Source organism: Mytilus galloprovincialis, chromosome 3 (assembly GCF_965363235.1).
Source record: "Mytilus galloprovincialis chromosome 3, xbMytGall1.hap1.1, whole genome shotgun sequence".
In the NCBI taxonomy this organism is placed as follows: Eukaryota; Metazoa; Mollusca; class Bivalvia; order Mytilida; family Mytilidae; genus Mytilus; species Mytilus galloprovincialis.
In genome coordinates this window covers 86,498,970-86,514,199 of record NC_134840.1, presented here as the reverse complement: position 1 = coordinate 86,514,199, position 15,230 = coordinate 86,498,970, and the positions used below count along the sequence as shown (strand labels likewise).

The following is a 15,230-nucleotide window of genomic DNA, read 5'->3' as shown; positions in this document are numbered from 1 at the left end:
CCCTGCCACATTCTTTATAAATGTGTCTGTCCCAAGGCAGGAGCTTGTACTTCAGTGGTTGTGGCTGGTTCATGTCTTTCATATTTGTTTTTTGCAAATTGTTTTGTTATAAATTAGGCTGTTGGTTTTCTCAGTTGAATATTTTGCATGTCCGTGCCTGTAAAAGTCGACCATACAATATGTCCTTTTCTCATTGTTAAAGGCTGTAGTTGCCTATAATTGCTTACATCCACTACACTTGAACATAAGTGAATTGTGGTCTTATTAGCAATCAAACCAATCTCCTTATTTCTATAAGGACCAACAACGGTTTTTTTCAAAACTGTTTCACAAGGTCATAGAATAACTTACATTGGGTTTTTTCCTCCAGATTTTTAACTTAACCATTTAACATAAAATAAAATCAAAAACATTTATATAATATTCTTTATTTTGCACTTTATATTCATGTAACTGCAATTCATGCATAAAAGCCATAATATAAACATAGGTAATTTGTGATTACAAAGTGCATCTCATTCTGCACCATTTGACTAAATAAATCAATGTTAGAAAAGCAAAAAAATACAGAGGCACCAAGGGTGCAGAAGCAAAGTTGTGATCTTTATAGATTACAGTGGATGAAACATTTTTTCGGAAAATATATAGAACATATACCGGTAAAGTTAACTTATAATTTACGTCAAATGATAAATGACAAAAAATGCCTTAATTTCTGTTTATTAATTACTGCTGTAACCTTGACCTTTGACCGATATACCAGACAAGTATTTGTTTTTTTTTTCACTTGGGTGTATAAGTCACTGCAGATAGGTAAAGATCTAAGTTCAGCTCATCAGGTTTTGTTGTGTACCAAAAAATTCAGTCTATTTGTAAGTAAGAACTGTGAACTTAACCTTTGATTTAATGACAAAGAATCAAATCAAGCTTGTTCAAAGTGTTTTTCAGCAGATTTAGGTGAAGGTGGACATATGGTTCAAAGGATATCCTACAGAAAACCAAAATGTTCCCCAAAAATTCTGTTTAAGAATTGCTGCTGTGACCTCTGACCTAGCAACCTCAAAATCTATATAGGATTTTTTTTTCATTTGTTTTTCAGGGGCATTATCAAATTAAGTTTGGTAAGAGTTCAAAACATAACATACATTACCCATTTGGTTAAAATTTTACCAAAGTTTCACTCTATCAAAAGTGACTGTGACCTTGAAATTTTAACCTAATCAGAGGCAGATTTAAGGGTTTTTCAGGCCCCCCCCCCCTTTTTGTGGTAAAAATTTGGTTGATTGTATAGGGAATCATTGAAGCATGTCTGGAGCGGTCAGTGGGCCCCCACTTATGAAAAATTCTGGATCCGCCACTGCTGATTTTCCATAGAAATCATCTTTGTCTCATTTGCATCATTCAACCAAGATTGATAAAGAATTAATAAACTAATAATTCCAAAGATTTTGTCCATAAACCAAATTTCAGCTAATAATACACTATTTGATCCTTCTCCTACATGTAGAATGTATGTTCAATACATGTATATTGACTGAAAAAGAACATTGAAGTTTGACTACCGGTAAATCAAATCAATGAAGTTTAACAAAAAAAAAGTTACAGTACCTCTCATTTGCCTGAATGCTGGTGTACAGTAAATGACACATTCATACACTTATATAATGGATCCTTCCATGTATAGTGACAGAGACATACAATCTTATGAAATATGGGTCATATGACTTTCTCCTTAAAACATATGCAAGACTAATTTAAACGCACCTAAAACCAAATCTTGCTGGTTGAAAAGCTGTTTTCAAAAAATGACTTTGAAGAAGATGCAGACACACACATGTTTGCAAATGATTCTTCATTGTTTTCCTCAACTATGTTGAGGCAAACTTAAAAACTGCAGGACAATCTTAATAAATTTAAGCTGATCAGACGTGTTTGAAATGGCAATTCAAATGAGGTACATTCTATCTTAGAAAACCTTAAGTCATTTACATTTTAGATCAGTTCTCACATAATGTTTATATTAATTTTGACTACAACTAATATGAATTGTTTGATTCTGTATAGTCCTGATAGACTAGTGATGGCTATTTACATATTCTCAAATAAAATATCCCTCTAATATCATGTGACAATTAGATGAATTAATGCAGTAATACATTTGAATGACAAAGCATACATAACAAGCTGCCTGTGTTACTTATAAATATACAACATATCAATACTTATTCTTGAGCAGGTTAAATTAAGGCTGAACTATCACTTTCACTTTCAGAAAGGTTCATTAATATTTTAAACAAAGTCTATATATAGTCTACAAGAAAGATTCATTAACATTATAAACAAAGTCTATATATAGTTTACATGTAGACCTGTGGCTATTTGCCATCAAAATTGTGTAATTCTTATACAGCAATATATCAACAAAATTTCAAAATCTATTATGAGAATTTTATTCAAATATTTACCCAATAAGAATATTTCCCATTTATTGATCACGATCCGGATGGTCCTAGAAAAAAAAGTCTTTGTGATTTTAGTCATAAAACAAAAAAGGAAAAGAAAACTATGTTCAACCCTCTGAACTATCTATTACCTGAAAAAGCATAATAATAGTGCCCTATAAAACAGTTCTCACATAAAAATAAAACATCATGCATTTTAATAAATAAGAAAACCTTATGTTTGCAGTATAAAATTAAAGGTACACGTATAACAAACTTTATTATTAGCACTTAGTTCATGTACAACAAAACATCAAAGGCCACCTCATATATCATCATATATCATTAACACAATATTATTATTACTTACAAATAGTATTCCTTTTATCAAAAGAGACCTTGCTGCATTGCAGCCTCTTTGCATGCAAAAGCAAACTACAATCAATCAACCACAAAAGGCAATTTTATGATAGGGATGTTGATATACAAATGTCATTACTGTGTTGACTATATTTTGTTACTTTTGAAACCCCCTTTATTACATCTAACATGTATAGTAAAGTTTATATAATATTTCAAATTTCGGTCATCTTTTAATAAAGTAAAGTTATTACAATTAATAATTAGAAAGCAGAATACTGATAGTACTCAATCCACAAATAACATCCATAAAATAAATTTCATGAACAGCATAATTCAAATGTTAAGTTCAGTTAAACACACGTACACAGGATATTTCTTTGTTTGTAAGTAATATACAGGATTCCTGAGCAATAAAGACAACAAAATCATTAAATACAAGAAACCCTTATTAATAATTTATTCTTTAAAAAATAATTATGATATCTAAGTACATTGTACATTGTACATTGCATTTGCAACTAGAAGCAAATCAGAAATCTTTAACTTCATAACAAGACTCCCAACTTGTTTTCTTTAGACAGGGTATACATATAAATAAATGCAAGGCAAGGAAGTTCCATCATATGTACATATCATAATTTTTCAGTAGTGTCATGTCAAATATTACTTTTTAATTTCAATGCTTTTATATTTTGTTGGTATTTATATTGAAGGTGTCAGACCACCAATTACTCCCTCCAATTTAGAACGTATGTGAAAGTACAAATGTAGGCCTACTGGGACAAAAAATTGTGCATTTGATGTCATTATTTACTTAAACTAACCAACAAATTTGCAGAAATGAAACTTTTGGTGAAAGGGAGATATATTTAGACCATGTTGAGCCAAAATTCACTTGTCGGTGACTTTGCATTAACAATTCAGGATTATTTTGGTAGTACCTTTGTTTTCAAGATCAGATATTTCTTACAAGACTTTAAACATTGGTTGAAAATTGGCATGTAGAAGGTGATACATGTACAATTCAGGATATACCTGGTTTCCTTGAAGTTAAACTTAAGGTAAAATATTCAGAAAGCTGTGAAAATTGCAAAATTTGGTTGAACAGATAGGGATTTTTAATTGGTGGTCTGACACCTGAAAGCATATTTCATTGTCAGATGTTGGTAAAAAGGTATCTAACTAATGATGTTCCATTTTTTCAGTTGCAATGTTAACTGGCTTGAATTGAATTTGATTGAATGCTGTCATATATAGTAGAAGATCTTTTTAACAGCGCAAAACAGTTATAACAAACAAACTTAATAAAGTTCATGAAAAAAAATACAAGACAAACTATAAAATAATAACCCATGAATTATCAAATCTACTTGGCTGTTGCTGTCCAAAATTAGGCTTCTTTTTAATTTTGCATTGCCAAAAGATTACTGTTAAAGCTGCATTGTGCCATACATCATATAACTAAGTAACAATTTAAATATAATCCACTTAATTTTATCATAAATAAAAAAAAAATACAACATTTATACAAAAAAATGGAATCATATTCCTATGTATGTACAATAGTATCTAAAACTCTGTTTACATGCCCTGTTATGAAAAAATACTGGTTTTCAATGGTTTTAAACTACTAGTAGTTCCTTTTTCTTAAAGAACATGAAATGTGTCCATCTAAGGTTGTTGTAAATTGTTTAAACCTCTTCATGCGTTTTCAAGCGGTAACAATACTAAAGCTATTTAAGCTATGAGGCCTTACTAATCTTTAAACACACAAAATCAAAATAACAAATTCTATTTTTCAATCTTCTTTTATTGATTGACTTGACTGCTGAGTAATAATTTGATTTAAAGCACTTTTTAATTATCTAGCAATAACAATCTGCTAAGATGACTGACTGTTGCTAAACATATCAGAATCAGACTCGCTTTCATAAATCACCAAATATCCCTCGCTATCGCTACTATCGGAATCACTATAATCATCATATTCATCAATACTAGAATAATATTTATTAGACTGACTACTGTCCAATAAAGAATCTTTATCATTTGAGCAATCATCATTATTGCCTTTCATTTTCATGTAATAGTTGAAAAAGGCAAGTCTATCGTCATTATCTAAAGAAGTTTGATTTGGTGTTTGTTTATCACATGACAGCCTCTCTTTGGCTTTGAACTGGCATTGTGAATTTTGATTACAATTCTTTGGATCATGGGACTGATTTTCACACTCACAACAAATATGAGATTTGCTGTTTTGTAAAATGCATGATTTCCCCATCATTGATGAATTACTACCATCAATACCAGTGTTGGGTTCGCTTTTTATCACAGGCATTTCTTTGTTTCCATCTTCCCTAAGTGTTTGTAGCAATGTGTCTTTCTCTTTTTCTAGTGAAATTAAAGTCTGTTCTAACCACTTCTTCCTCTTTTTCAGCTTATCTTTTTCCTGTAAAAAGTGGATAATGGTTAAAAAAATTATAAGAACTGATCCTTCAAATTTCTCAATTTTGATAGCAGACACTTGTTAGAGAAATACTAAGAGCAAACATTTATATCTTATCATATTTGGGATCTTAATTACTTAAACAAGAAAAGATTTTTTAAGGGCCTCATTCATGTCATTTGGCCAAGAAATTGAAGCATTTCACAATAATTTGATTTTATTCAAAAAGTTATTGAAAAATAAACAAAATGCAAAGTCTCAATATAAGTATATAACAGTTAAGTTATATACTTATATTGAGATGTGGTATGATAGCCAATGATACAACTGCATGTATACTTAGTGCTCCTTTCATAGCATCTTCCTTAACATACATTTTTAATCGTATGATTGATACTGGTATTTATCCATCTGTTTTAAAAAATGCCAAAGTAGCTCCAATTTTCAAATCTGGTGAAAAAAATGTAGCTAGCAATTACAGACCAATATCTGTTTTGCCAACATTATCAAAATTAATTGAGAGACATGTATCTAAACATCTGTATAAATATTTGACAAAGTTTGATATTTTACACCCTTCCCAGTCTGGTTTTAGACCCAATCATTCATGTCAAACTGCCCTCATTAATATTATTGATAAATGGCTACATGAAATGAATAATGGAAATATCAATTTGGTCGTCCTCTTGGATTTTAAGAAAGCTTTCGATGTTGTTGATCATGAAATTCTATGTAAAAAACTTCTGATTTATGGCTTCCATGAAGATACTGTTGATTTTTTAAAATCATATTTGAGTTAAAGAACACAGCAAGTCCATATAAATAATCAGTTTTCTGATAAAAAATTTATAAAATTTTGGTGTTCCACAGGGCTCAATACTTGGTCCCATTTTGTTTGTTTTGTTCATAAATGACCTTCCATTACACATCAAAAACTGCCATACAGACTTGTATGCTGATGACACAACTATGCATACATCAGGAAAGACTATTGATGATATGCAATTAAAAGTACAAGATGATCTCCAATGTGTCGAAAAATGGTGTCATGAAAATTGCATGTTCATAAATTCGGATAAGACAAAATGTATGGTTATAGGTACAAGACAAAGGCTGCGTTTAAATCAAGCAGAACCAGTTCTAACTATTGAGAATAATATTCTTCAAAAATCATCAATTGAAAATTTTTTAGGTGTTAGAATTGACTCTAATCTGTCCTGGACAGGCCATATTAATTACTTATGTTCATCAATTTCATCTAGACTTTTTTTACTCTCTAAAATCAAGAAATTTTTAAATATTGATCTAAGAAAATTATTTTATAATGGTTATATTCTCCCACTGATAGATTATTGTTGTATTATTTGGAGTGGTTGTGCTAAAAATGAGCTAGTTAGAATAATAAAATTGCAGAAAAGGGCTGCAAGACTTATTTTAGATGCTGATCCACTTTCATCATCAGCTCCACTGTTTAAACAGCTTGGATGGATGACAGTAGAGAACAGAATCTCATACCACAAATCAGTTTTGATGCATAAATGCCTTAAGAATGAAGCCCCTGTATACCTCACTGAAAAATTTAAAGAAATGCCAGAAATAAACCAATATCATTTGAGAAATGCCTCTTGCAAAAATTTACAAGTTCCAAAAGCCAAAACAGAGCTTTATAAGAAATCTTTTATATATTCAGGATCTATTTTATGGAATAACTTACAATATCCCTGAAAAAATCAACCTCAAGTACAAGCTCATTCAAAAAAGATTTAAAAAATTACTTGATGGAACATTAAGAAGGTGTGCGTTTTTTATTTGCATAATAATTTTCACACACTTACTCAAACTTATGATATTGTTGATGCCAATACTATACATGTCATATATGAATTTGTAACTTTTACCTGTTTTGAAAATTGTATATTTCATAACAATTTTTTATTTCATTATTCATGTATGTGTGTCTGTTTGATATTTTGTAATTGTTTGTTATATTTCATTGTAGTCATGAGGGCCTCAGGGAAGATTAGCTTTATAGCTAACTGTGTAACCCTCTTTAAATAAAGAATTATTATTATTATTATTATTATTATTATACACCAGAGACAAAATAATGTGGATATAAGCAACTAAGTAGGTCTTTCAAATGTTGTATTATATAAGTTTTATACATGTAGTTTTGACATTTATGTTGAATAGAAATATATGGATATGTAATATGGCATGTGCCAATGTGGCATGTGCCAATGTGGCATCTGTCTTTGGAATTTTGGAAATGGTCACTGTTACTAGTATGGAAACAGCAAAAATTTCCAAAATTTTAAAATGCTCCAAACTTTCTAAAATTTTACAGAAATGTTAACTGGCATGTGTATGTGAAGATGCACAGTTTCACTTTGAAGATTTCAAAATGGCTGCCATTACCCGGGCAATGGGGGAACGAGGGAGCCATCCGTTATTGTTAGCAATTACCAATCTAGTTGTAACTGTATTTCATGTTATACAAATGTGTCAACTTACCACTGTCAAATATTCAAGCTTATGTTTTTTCTTTTGTCTACATTTATGAGCAGCTCTTCTATTTTGTTCCTTTCTCTCGCTCTGTCTTAGTTGCTCCTCTTTTGTTAGCTGAAATCATACATGATAAGAGGTAACTTTAAAAATGATATGGATAAAAGAAAATGTTGGGTATACATTAATATATTAAAATAGACCCACACTGTAAAAATTATTTAGTTGTTCTTATATTCAGTCTACATTGTATATTCATACATGTCTATTCAAAGACATTCATGAATTTATCAAAATTTGTTAATTTTCATGAAAATCATAAGTGACTTTTCTATGAGTTTATAACACAAGTTATTAACTGTTTGAAACAGTGTCATTGCTTTCCTCTACCTTTTTCAATTTTTGGTATTCTCAGCAAATTATTTTTTTTTTGTTATTTGCAAAGTACATGTGATACATCATCTCTAACATGTCTATAAATGTCATCAAATTGGTTTTTTTTACAGGTTTTAACATATAAATTAACAGCTTTATACAAAAGTTTTGTAAATACTAAGGATTCACCACCACAGGAATAGATTATACTGTATATGGCAACCCTTTCTGAATTTTAGGTCCTTGATGCTCTTCAACCTAATCAAGTTTATTTGTCCTTTTTCAAATTTTATATTTGAGCTTCTCAAATGAGTCTTTTATAGAAAAATCACTTAGCTTGCTTACAAAATTTTTAGCCTGGTATCTATGAAGAGTTTTTTTTCTGTAGTTCACACCTTGTACAGCACAATATGGCCAAATAAGCTCAATATAAGACTACTGAAAATTATCTCCCTTAGAAATTATAGAAGAAATTTTATTTTCACACCTACTATTTGAAATTGTGATCTAAAATCTTAGCATGCATCCTGAAGTTTATAATATAGGCTGAATATAATTTTATCATGAGTGTCTGCATTATGGAGAGATTTTCTTCATAGGAAATATAATCTTAACAAAAATTCCAAAATTATCAGTGCAATATACATGTATACATTATTGAAAATAATAAGTGAGAAACTTCCCCATACATTTTCAAAAGGGAGACATTTTTTTGGATAGCAGACTAAGAACTTTTAGCTTGAACTATGTTTTTTTCATGGACTTTCCTAAATGCAGTAGTATAGAAAGTCCCTGTTTTTTTGTTCAAAAGGTAACTGAAATTTTTAATGGATCAAAAAAGATTCACAAATGGTTTTATTAATATCTGAATAGCTTTAATTTAATGCATTGAAAGAAGTGGAGAAATGATAATCTAGTTTAATAGTTTCTGAATCAATAAAATTTCAATTCTTTTCGCATACATGTGGAAATATTGTCAACTATGTTTAATTGTAAGACTCATATCAGATTCACTCTTCAAAACTTTGCATTTAAGACAAATTCGGACACATTTTATGCAAAATATATATACAAATGCACAGGTTTAACAGGTCAAGAATAACCATTATTTTGATTAGTGGATTATACCTCAACTCCACCATTTGACATATAGTGAGATAGACCAATTGAGGTATATTAAATGCATTTTTTAACACAATTTTTTTTAAAAAAGAAATATTTGAGCATCTTTTTGCATTTACCATCATAAGCTTTGACAAGTTCTCTTTGATGACATGTAATTTCGTCCTACTCCATGTGCTGGGTTTTGTGAAAATGTTAATATTACCTCATTAAAAAAATTGAAGGATATTCACAAATGGTTAATTAGTTTGCGTCAGTTCCAACTATATGATTTGTCAGTCGAATTGGGAAAATTGTGGAACAAAAAGTGTCTGAATCAATTGCATGTCATGACTATATTATAAGTGGTCATCAAAGCTTGTTATGGTAAATGCAAACAGTTGCTCCATTCATGCCATATTGCATTAAGGCATTTTTTCTGGACCTATAATTTTGTAAAGTACCTCAATTGCCAATTTGGTGTATCTCATTATATATGTCAAATTGTTGATTATACCTGAATTGAAGTATAATCCACGAATTAATGGTTATTCCTGGCATGTTTAACTGTACAGTAATGAGAATCAGACTTTCAGAGACATATGAATCATGATATACATCTTGGGGTAAACTAAAACATGGCCATATTTTTCAAATGAAAATAAAAAATAACTGGGATAACAAATAAGTGTGTCACATTTTGAATTAGACAATTTGTTTTTGGAAATTTTCATTAATTTGAAACATCGCGGAAAAACCAGAAAATGTGCTATTTCAGTAGCTTTGTTTTCCAATCTTTCAAACTCCGGCCGACACTATCAGTTCCGTTCCGAAACAGTACCTCATGAGCAGCCGCCTCTTGATGGGTGAATGTAACGTTCAAAAGTCCCTTGCCTTCTGCAAGTCGACGTGTCTGAATTAAACTTTTGAGCGATTGCTTTATAATGTTTTTATCATTGTGTGGTATTGATAGATCTAGAGGCTGTTCGCTTTCATGCAATGCATTAGATTTTGCAACTTTATCTCTGCTCATATTCAGGTTGACAACAAAATAATGAATAAAGGCAAGATTTCGTTTTGTGAATATTATTTCTTCATTTTATTTCAGTTCCCACTATTGTTGTATATGAACATCGTAGTTGACGATCTTTTTTTTTATTGGTCATTTTTTAAAAAAGTGTATCAAATATATTTCCTCACAAATTATATACCCGACCTGGTAACAGTATATCTATGAGGCGACGATGAAATCGGCTACAATCAGGTAGTGTCAAGTCCCGTCAATATATATATGTCATATATGTTCCTGATTGACTACAGTCGGTATGGGTTTTGTCATTTTAGAAATGTTTTTTTCCCGTAGTGTTGTCATTGTAGTGGTATTTTTTTTTACATTGTCATAGAAGAGGGAGGTTTGGCTAGCCATAAAATCAGGTTCAACTCATATGATTTTTTTAAGTGTCCTGTACCAATTAAGCCAGGAATATTGCAGTTGTCGTCGGCAATTAGTTCGTTTCTATGTACGTTGGTTTTGTTGCACTCCCGGCAGTTTTCCAGTTGTTCCTTTGTTTTCAGTCAGCATGCCAAGAAATCCTCGCTAAAAATTCCGGTCGACCCCTTACGGCAGTCATTAGTAGCTAAAGATTTGATTTCATTCAAGAAATTAATGTATGACCTTCATGTACGTGTCGCTGAGAACACGGCCATATACCAAATGGTCAAAATTAATCATCCATGTAATTTGCTCTATGGGGTGTTTGCAGAATTTCAACGGAGGCAATTTCTTGGCATGGCCTCTTATAAAATTGGACTGAAATGGAAATGGGGAACGTGTCAAAGAGACAACAACTGTTACCCGACAAAAAGCCGAAGGCCACCAATGGGTCTTCTACACAGTGAGAAAATGCCGGAGGCGTGCTTCAGCTGGCCCCAAAACAAAAACGTGTCACTACTCATTCAGTTAAAATGGGCGTCATATTAAACTCCAAAATATATCAGAAACTAAATAAAATAATAAAAATAAAACGCAGTTTAAAAGAAGTCCGAGTCCGATGTCAGAATAGGTAACAAAAGAAACTAAACAAAATGAAAATGATCATGACAAAAATTAACAAAGGACTACTAGCAGTTACTGACATGCCAGCTCCAGACATCAATTAAACTGGTTGAAAGATTATGTCTTTGATTTGTTGATTTGTTTCCTTCGGTTTTAGTATGTAACACAGATTCGTTTTCTCTAAATCAATTTATGACGTCTGAACAGCTCGGTATACTACTGTTGGCTTGCCTTTATTTTCAAGTCTCATTGTTGTTGCCATGCGCGTAGCTACGTTTACGTCAAAACGCCCGGGCGTACACTTGAATTTTGGTAAAAAAAAAATTAATCAAAGAAAATAAAAAGAATTTGTTAAAAGCACATCAGCTTTATAATTCTTTCTTCATTATCTTGTAATTGCGGAAATTTACTTTTCAGCCAAATGGTATCATATATTATATTTGTTCATGTTCTGTCAAGTCTGAATCTATACAGTGAGTTCTATACGGACTTCCCTTTTGTTTAAAGCAATTTATTATCTGCTGAGATTCTTTTTTTTTTTTTAAAGTTTTGTTGAGCCTACGACATATTTATGACGCTAAAGCGAGTCAAAGCCGCGATCCTAAATTTCGTCGGCGGCGTCAATATTTGGGTTCAGTATGTTGTTAAAAAACACATCAATTTCTTTGTCAAAACTTCATCTAGTTATTAATAAATGAAACATTAGCAGAATCCAAGAATTTTTTACAAATTATGTCTGAAGCAAAGTTTTGAAAGTAAATTTGTTTATTCATTTTTCAGTATAATACTAACAGACTGTATGGCTTTTAAAAATTATAAATGCATAAACCTTTATAGACTGTCATGAAACTTGGACCAAAACTAATAGTCCAGATCAAGAAAAAATATCAAAAGAAATGTTTGATTTTTTTAAAATCCTGTAATAGACTGATAAATATTCTTTATATAGACTAGACCGTTGGTTTTCCCGTTTGAATGGTTTTGCACTAGTAATTTTGGGGCCCTTTATAGCTTGTTGTTCGGTGTGAGCCTAGGCTCAGTGTTTAAGGCCGTACATTGACCTATAATGGTTAACTTTTATATATTGTTATTTTGATGGAGAGTTGTCTCATTAGCACTCACACCACATCTTCCTATATCTATGATAAATGGATTCACTTTTGCGAGGAATATCCTAGACGAGAACCAGGGTTCCGCAGAACCCTTAACGATATTTAATATTGCTCCTGAAAATCTCTGAAGATTAATTATTACATGTTCATTTACGAAATTTGGACATAAAAATAGGTGTGTTTGTTGGTTGAGTGCTTTACCCCACGGCTCCTTTTAAACATATTTAAAAAGTCACTGGTTTTGACATTTTCTCTAAATCCAATGACCATTATATTTCAAATTAACAATAAGAATAACTTAACATAACAAATAAACCATTAAAATTCTAAAGTATGTTGCTACTGATGAGTTTTTAATGACAGGAATGGTATCCATTCTCGATAACTCTTTAGATTCCGGGGGCTTCGCTCCTTAGCTCTAGCCCGCTGCATGGACCCTATTTGGGATCACTGGATTGCTCGGCATGGTTCGGGCGTACACGTAAAAATTACCTAGCTACGCCACTGGTTGCCTATAACATTGCTTACACCCCACTTCGTTGAAACTGAGTTGGTGGATAGTTTATTTATTTATACAAAAAAAAAAAAAAGCCGCTCCAACGTTTGGGTCAAACTGATGGCACTATCAATTACTGATTTGGTGTATCCAACATGAAAAGTAAATAAGCTGTTTAAACACCATGGCTGGGTTCTTGTTCAAACCTAAACCATCCTCAAACTTAAGGGGGTTCGTGAGTGATTTATTTTTTGTTTTTTTTAAATATAGGATTTCGCTATATTTTTCTATAAAAAGAACTTTATCCTATACTTAATAGGAAAATAAAATAAAAAAATATTGGGCCACCGTTCATTTGAGCTCACAATCTGCCTTCGAAAGAAGCATACATTTTTGTACTGTAATAGGTACTTTATTTCTGTTGAACTAATAGGAGAAATAGAGGTAATATCGAAATAAAAAAAGAACAAAATTACAGAAATTGTTTAAATTTTACAGTAGTTTAGTTTGAGTACAGCTTCCTTGAAAAATATAAGTCACCAATGAGTTAAAAAAGATATTTCAATTTTAATGTAAAAAAAGAAATAATGACATTTTTGGTAAAGGGCAGATAATTTGGAGCTTTTTCAATGACATATATACATTTTAAAAGTCATCTGGGGCCAAAACGATTTGAATTCGTTTGGTTGATTTTTGTACCAAATTTTTAATTTTGCTTTTGTGTTTATTTTCTCTATTCTATAGTTTGTCATTGTATATCATTAAAAATTGATAATAATCATTGTAATTCATTGTTTGTAATTATACTGTTTTCTTAGGGCGTCCTTGGTTGACAATAAAAATATTGTATTGTATTGTATTGTATGATAGAGTAACAACTAAAAAAGTAATAAATAAAATTTGAAATGAAAAAACAATGTTTAATTTTTTTCTGAAATTTTATACCCTCGAGCCTCCTTAAATACAACATAGTATAAGATTGCGAAACTTTATAAATACCAATTGATATCAATTTATTGTCAAATCGTGGAAGTCCTGAAATATATCATGGTAGTTATAAAGGTCCAGAAATATATACATTTGAGTAATGGAGGTCCTGAAATACTAATCATTAACGGCCCTGACGGTAGAACGCACGTATTCAATCAAACATAGAATAATACCATGCAGTTACAGCGGATTCTATTGAGTGTGTAGCCAAAGGTAATATCTTTGGTTAGCTTACTTGTTAGCTGAATGTGAAGTCATTATTAGGTGAGGTATACTACCCTCCTTTCAAAGTAGCATATTCCAACAGACAGATAGATGGTTTTCTGAAGGACTAGTCTATTTTAGTCTATTTATAAAGTAGGGTAGTTTACCTAACCTAACAATGACTTCACGGTTCAGCAAACAAGCAAGCTAACCAAAGATATTACCTTTAGCTACACACTCAATGGAATCCGCTGTAAATCATATTTTGACTTTACATTTAGAAATTGACCATGACGGTCGACGGAGAACGAAACTTTACAATGAAAGAGACGATTTTATCTTTCGAATTGTGAACTTTCCATTTCAATCATGTACCATTCAAATAGGGCCTGCATATGGAGTAAATATCTCCCATCGGATACGATATTTCAGAGTTGCGTTTTCTATCATGATTTCCTAGATATTTTGAAAGTATGACAAACGCCTTCACAAGTTGGTTGAATGGAATATATAAATATATGCGTCACAGATGACCATGGATATCTCCCAATTGTCGTTACCACTCGTTCGTACGTCCTATTTTTTTATTTTTTTTTTTTTGAATGAGACAGCATCGAATGAGGGTATTCGTCGATTGTGTACTTATAGTTATCAAAGGTACCAGGATTATAATTTAAGACCCGAGTGGCGCGTTTCGTCTACATACGACTCATCAGTGACGCTCAGATCAAAATAGTAAAAAGCCAAGTACAAAGGTGAAGAGCATTGTGGACCCAAAACATGATAAACATGACGGTTGTCATTATGAATCAGCATTAGCTTACCCATCTCAGCATCTGAACCCGGCAACACTGGTTTTGGTGAAGTTCGTGTTACTAAGTCATCAGTTTTCTATTGAGTGTCGATTGAACTTGTGTTTCGTGCAGTTTCTGTTCCTTTTCTTCTGGTCAATTTTACGTCAAATATAAAATAAGAAAACGTGGTATGGTTGCAAATGAGACAATTGTAAATGTTTATCAAAAGTCACATTTACTATGTATTTATTTTATACTTATACTGGTAATACTGCGTAATATTTTGTGTTGATGTCTGACCCATATATAGGCGCTTTTAATTTTGCAACGTACGTGAAAGTAAGCGA

The 15,230-nt window shown here is 31.4% G+C and overlaps 1 protein-coding gene across 3 annotated transcripts; it reads right to left on the bottom strand.

The window, feature by feature from the left end:
- Nucleotides 1–409: 409 nt before the first annotated feature.
- Nucleotides 410–14,940, bottom strand: LOC143069252 (uncharacterized). Of its 3 annotated transcripts, none has more exons than XR_012976350.1 (3): nucleotides 9,749–9,887; nucleotides 7,765–7,872; nucleotides 410–5,253 (listed from the first exon to the last, which is right to left on the bottom strand). XR_012976350.1 is itself a non-coding variant. In XM_076243790.1 (3 exons), exons 1-3 carry the CDS (start codon nucleotides 14,923–14,925, stop codon nucleotides 4,687–4,689), a joined length of 687 nt encoding a protein of 228 aa, XP_076099905.1. In that variant the 5' UTR covers nucleotides 14,926–14,940; the 3' UTR covers nucleotides 410–4,686. The 3 variants fall into 3 exon arrangements, 2 of the variants coding, with proteins under 2 accessions (XP_076099905.1, XP_076099904.1); XM_076243790.1 differs by lacking the exon at nucleotides 9,749–9,887 and adding an exon at nucleotides 14,914–14,940; XM_076243789.1 differs by lacking the exon at nucleotides 9,749–9,887 and adding an exon at nucleotides 10,073–10,278.
- Between the last annotated feature and the right edge of the window lie 290 nt (nucleotides 14,941–15,230).

Excerpts from the sequence above, each read along its gene's own strand:
- LOC143069252 (XM_076243789.1), bottom strand. The coding sequence starts at position 10,264 with ATGAGCAGAGATAAAGTTGCAAAATCTAATGCATTGCATGAAAGCGAA. Across the intron at positions 7,873-10,072 it reads AAGAGGCGGCTGCTCATGAG|CTAACAAAAGAGGAGCAACT; the intron begins GTACTGTTTCGG and ends GTATGATTTCAG. Across the intron at positions 5,254-7,764 it reads AGCTTGAATATTTGACAGTG|GAAAAAGATAAGCTGAAAAA; the intron begins GTAAGTTGACAC and ends CACTTTTTACAG.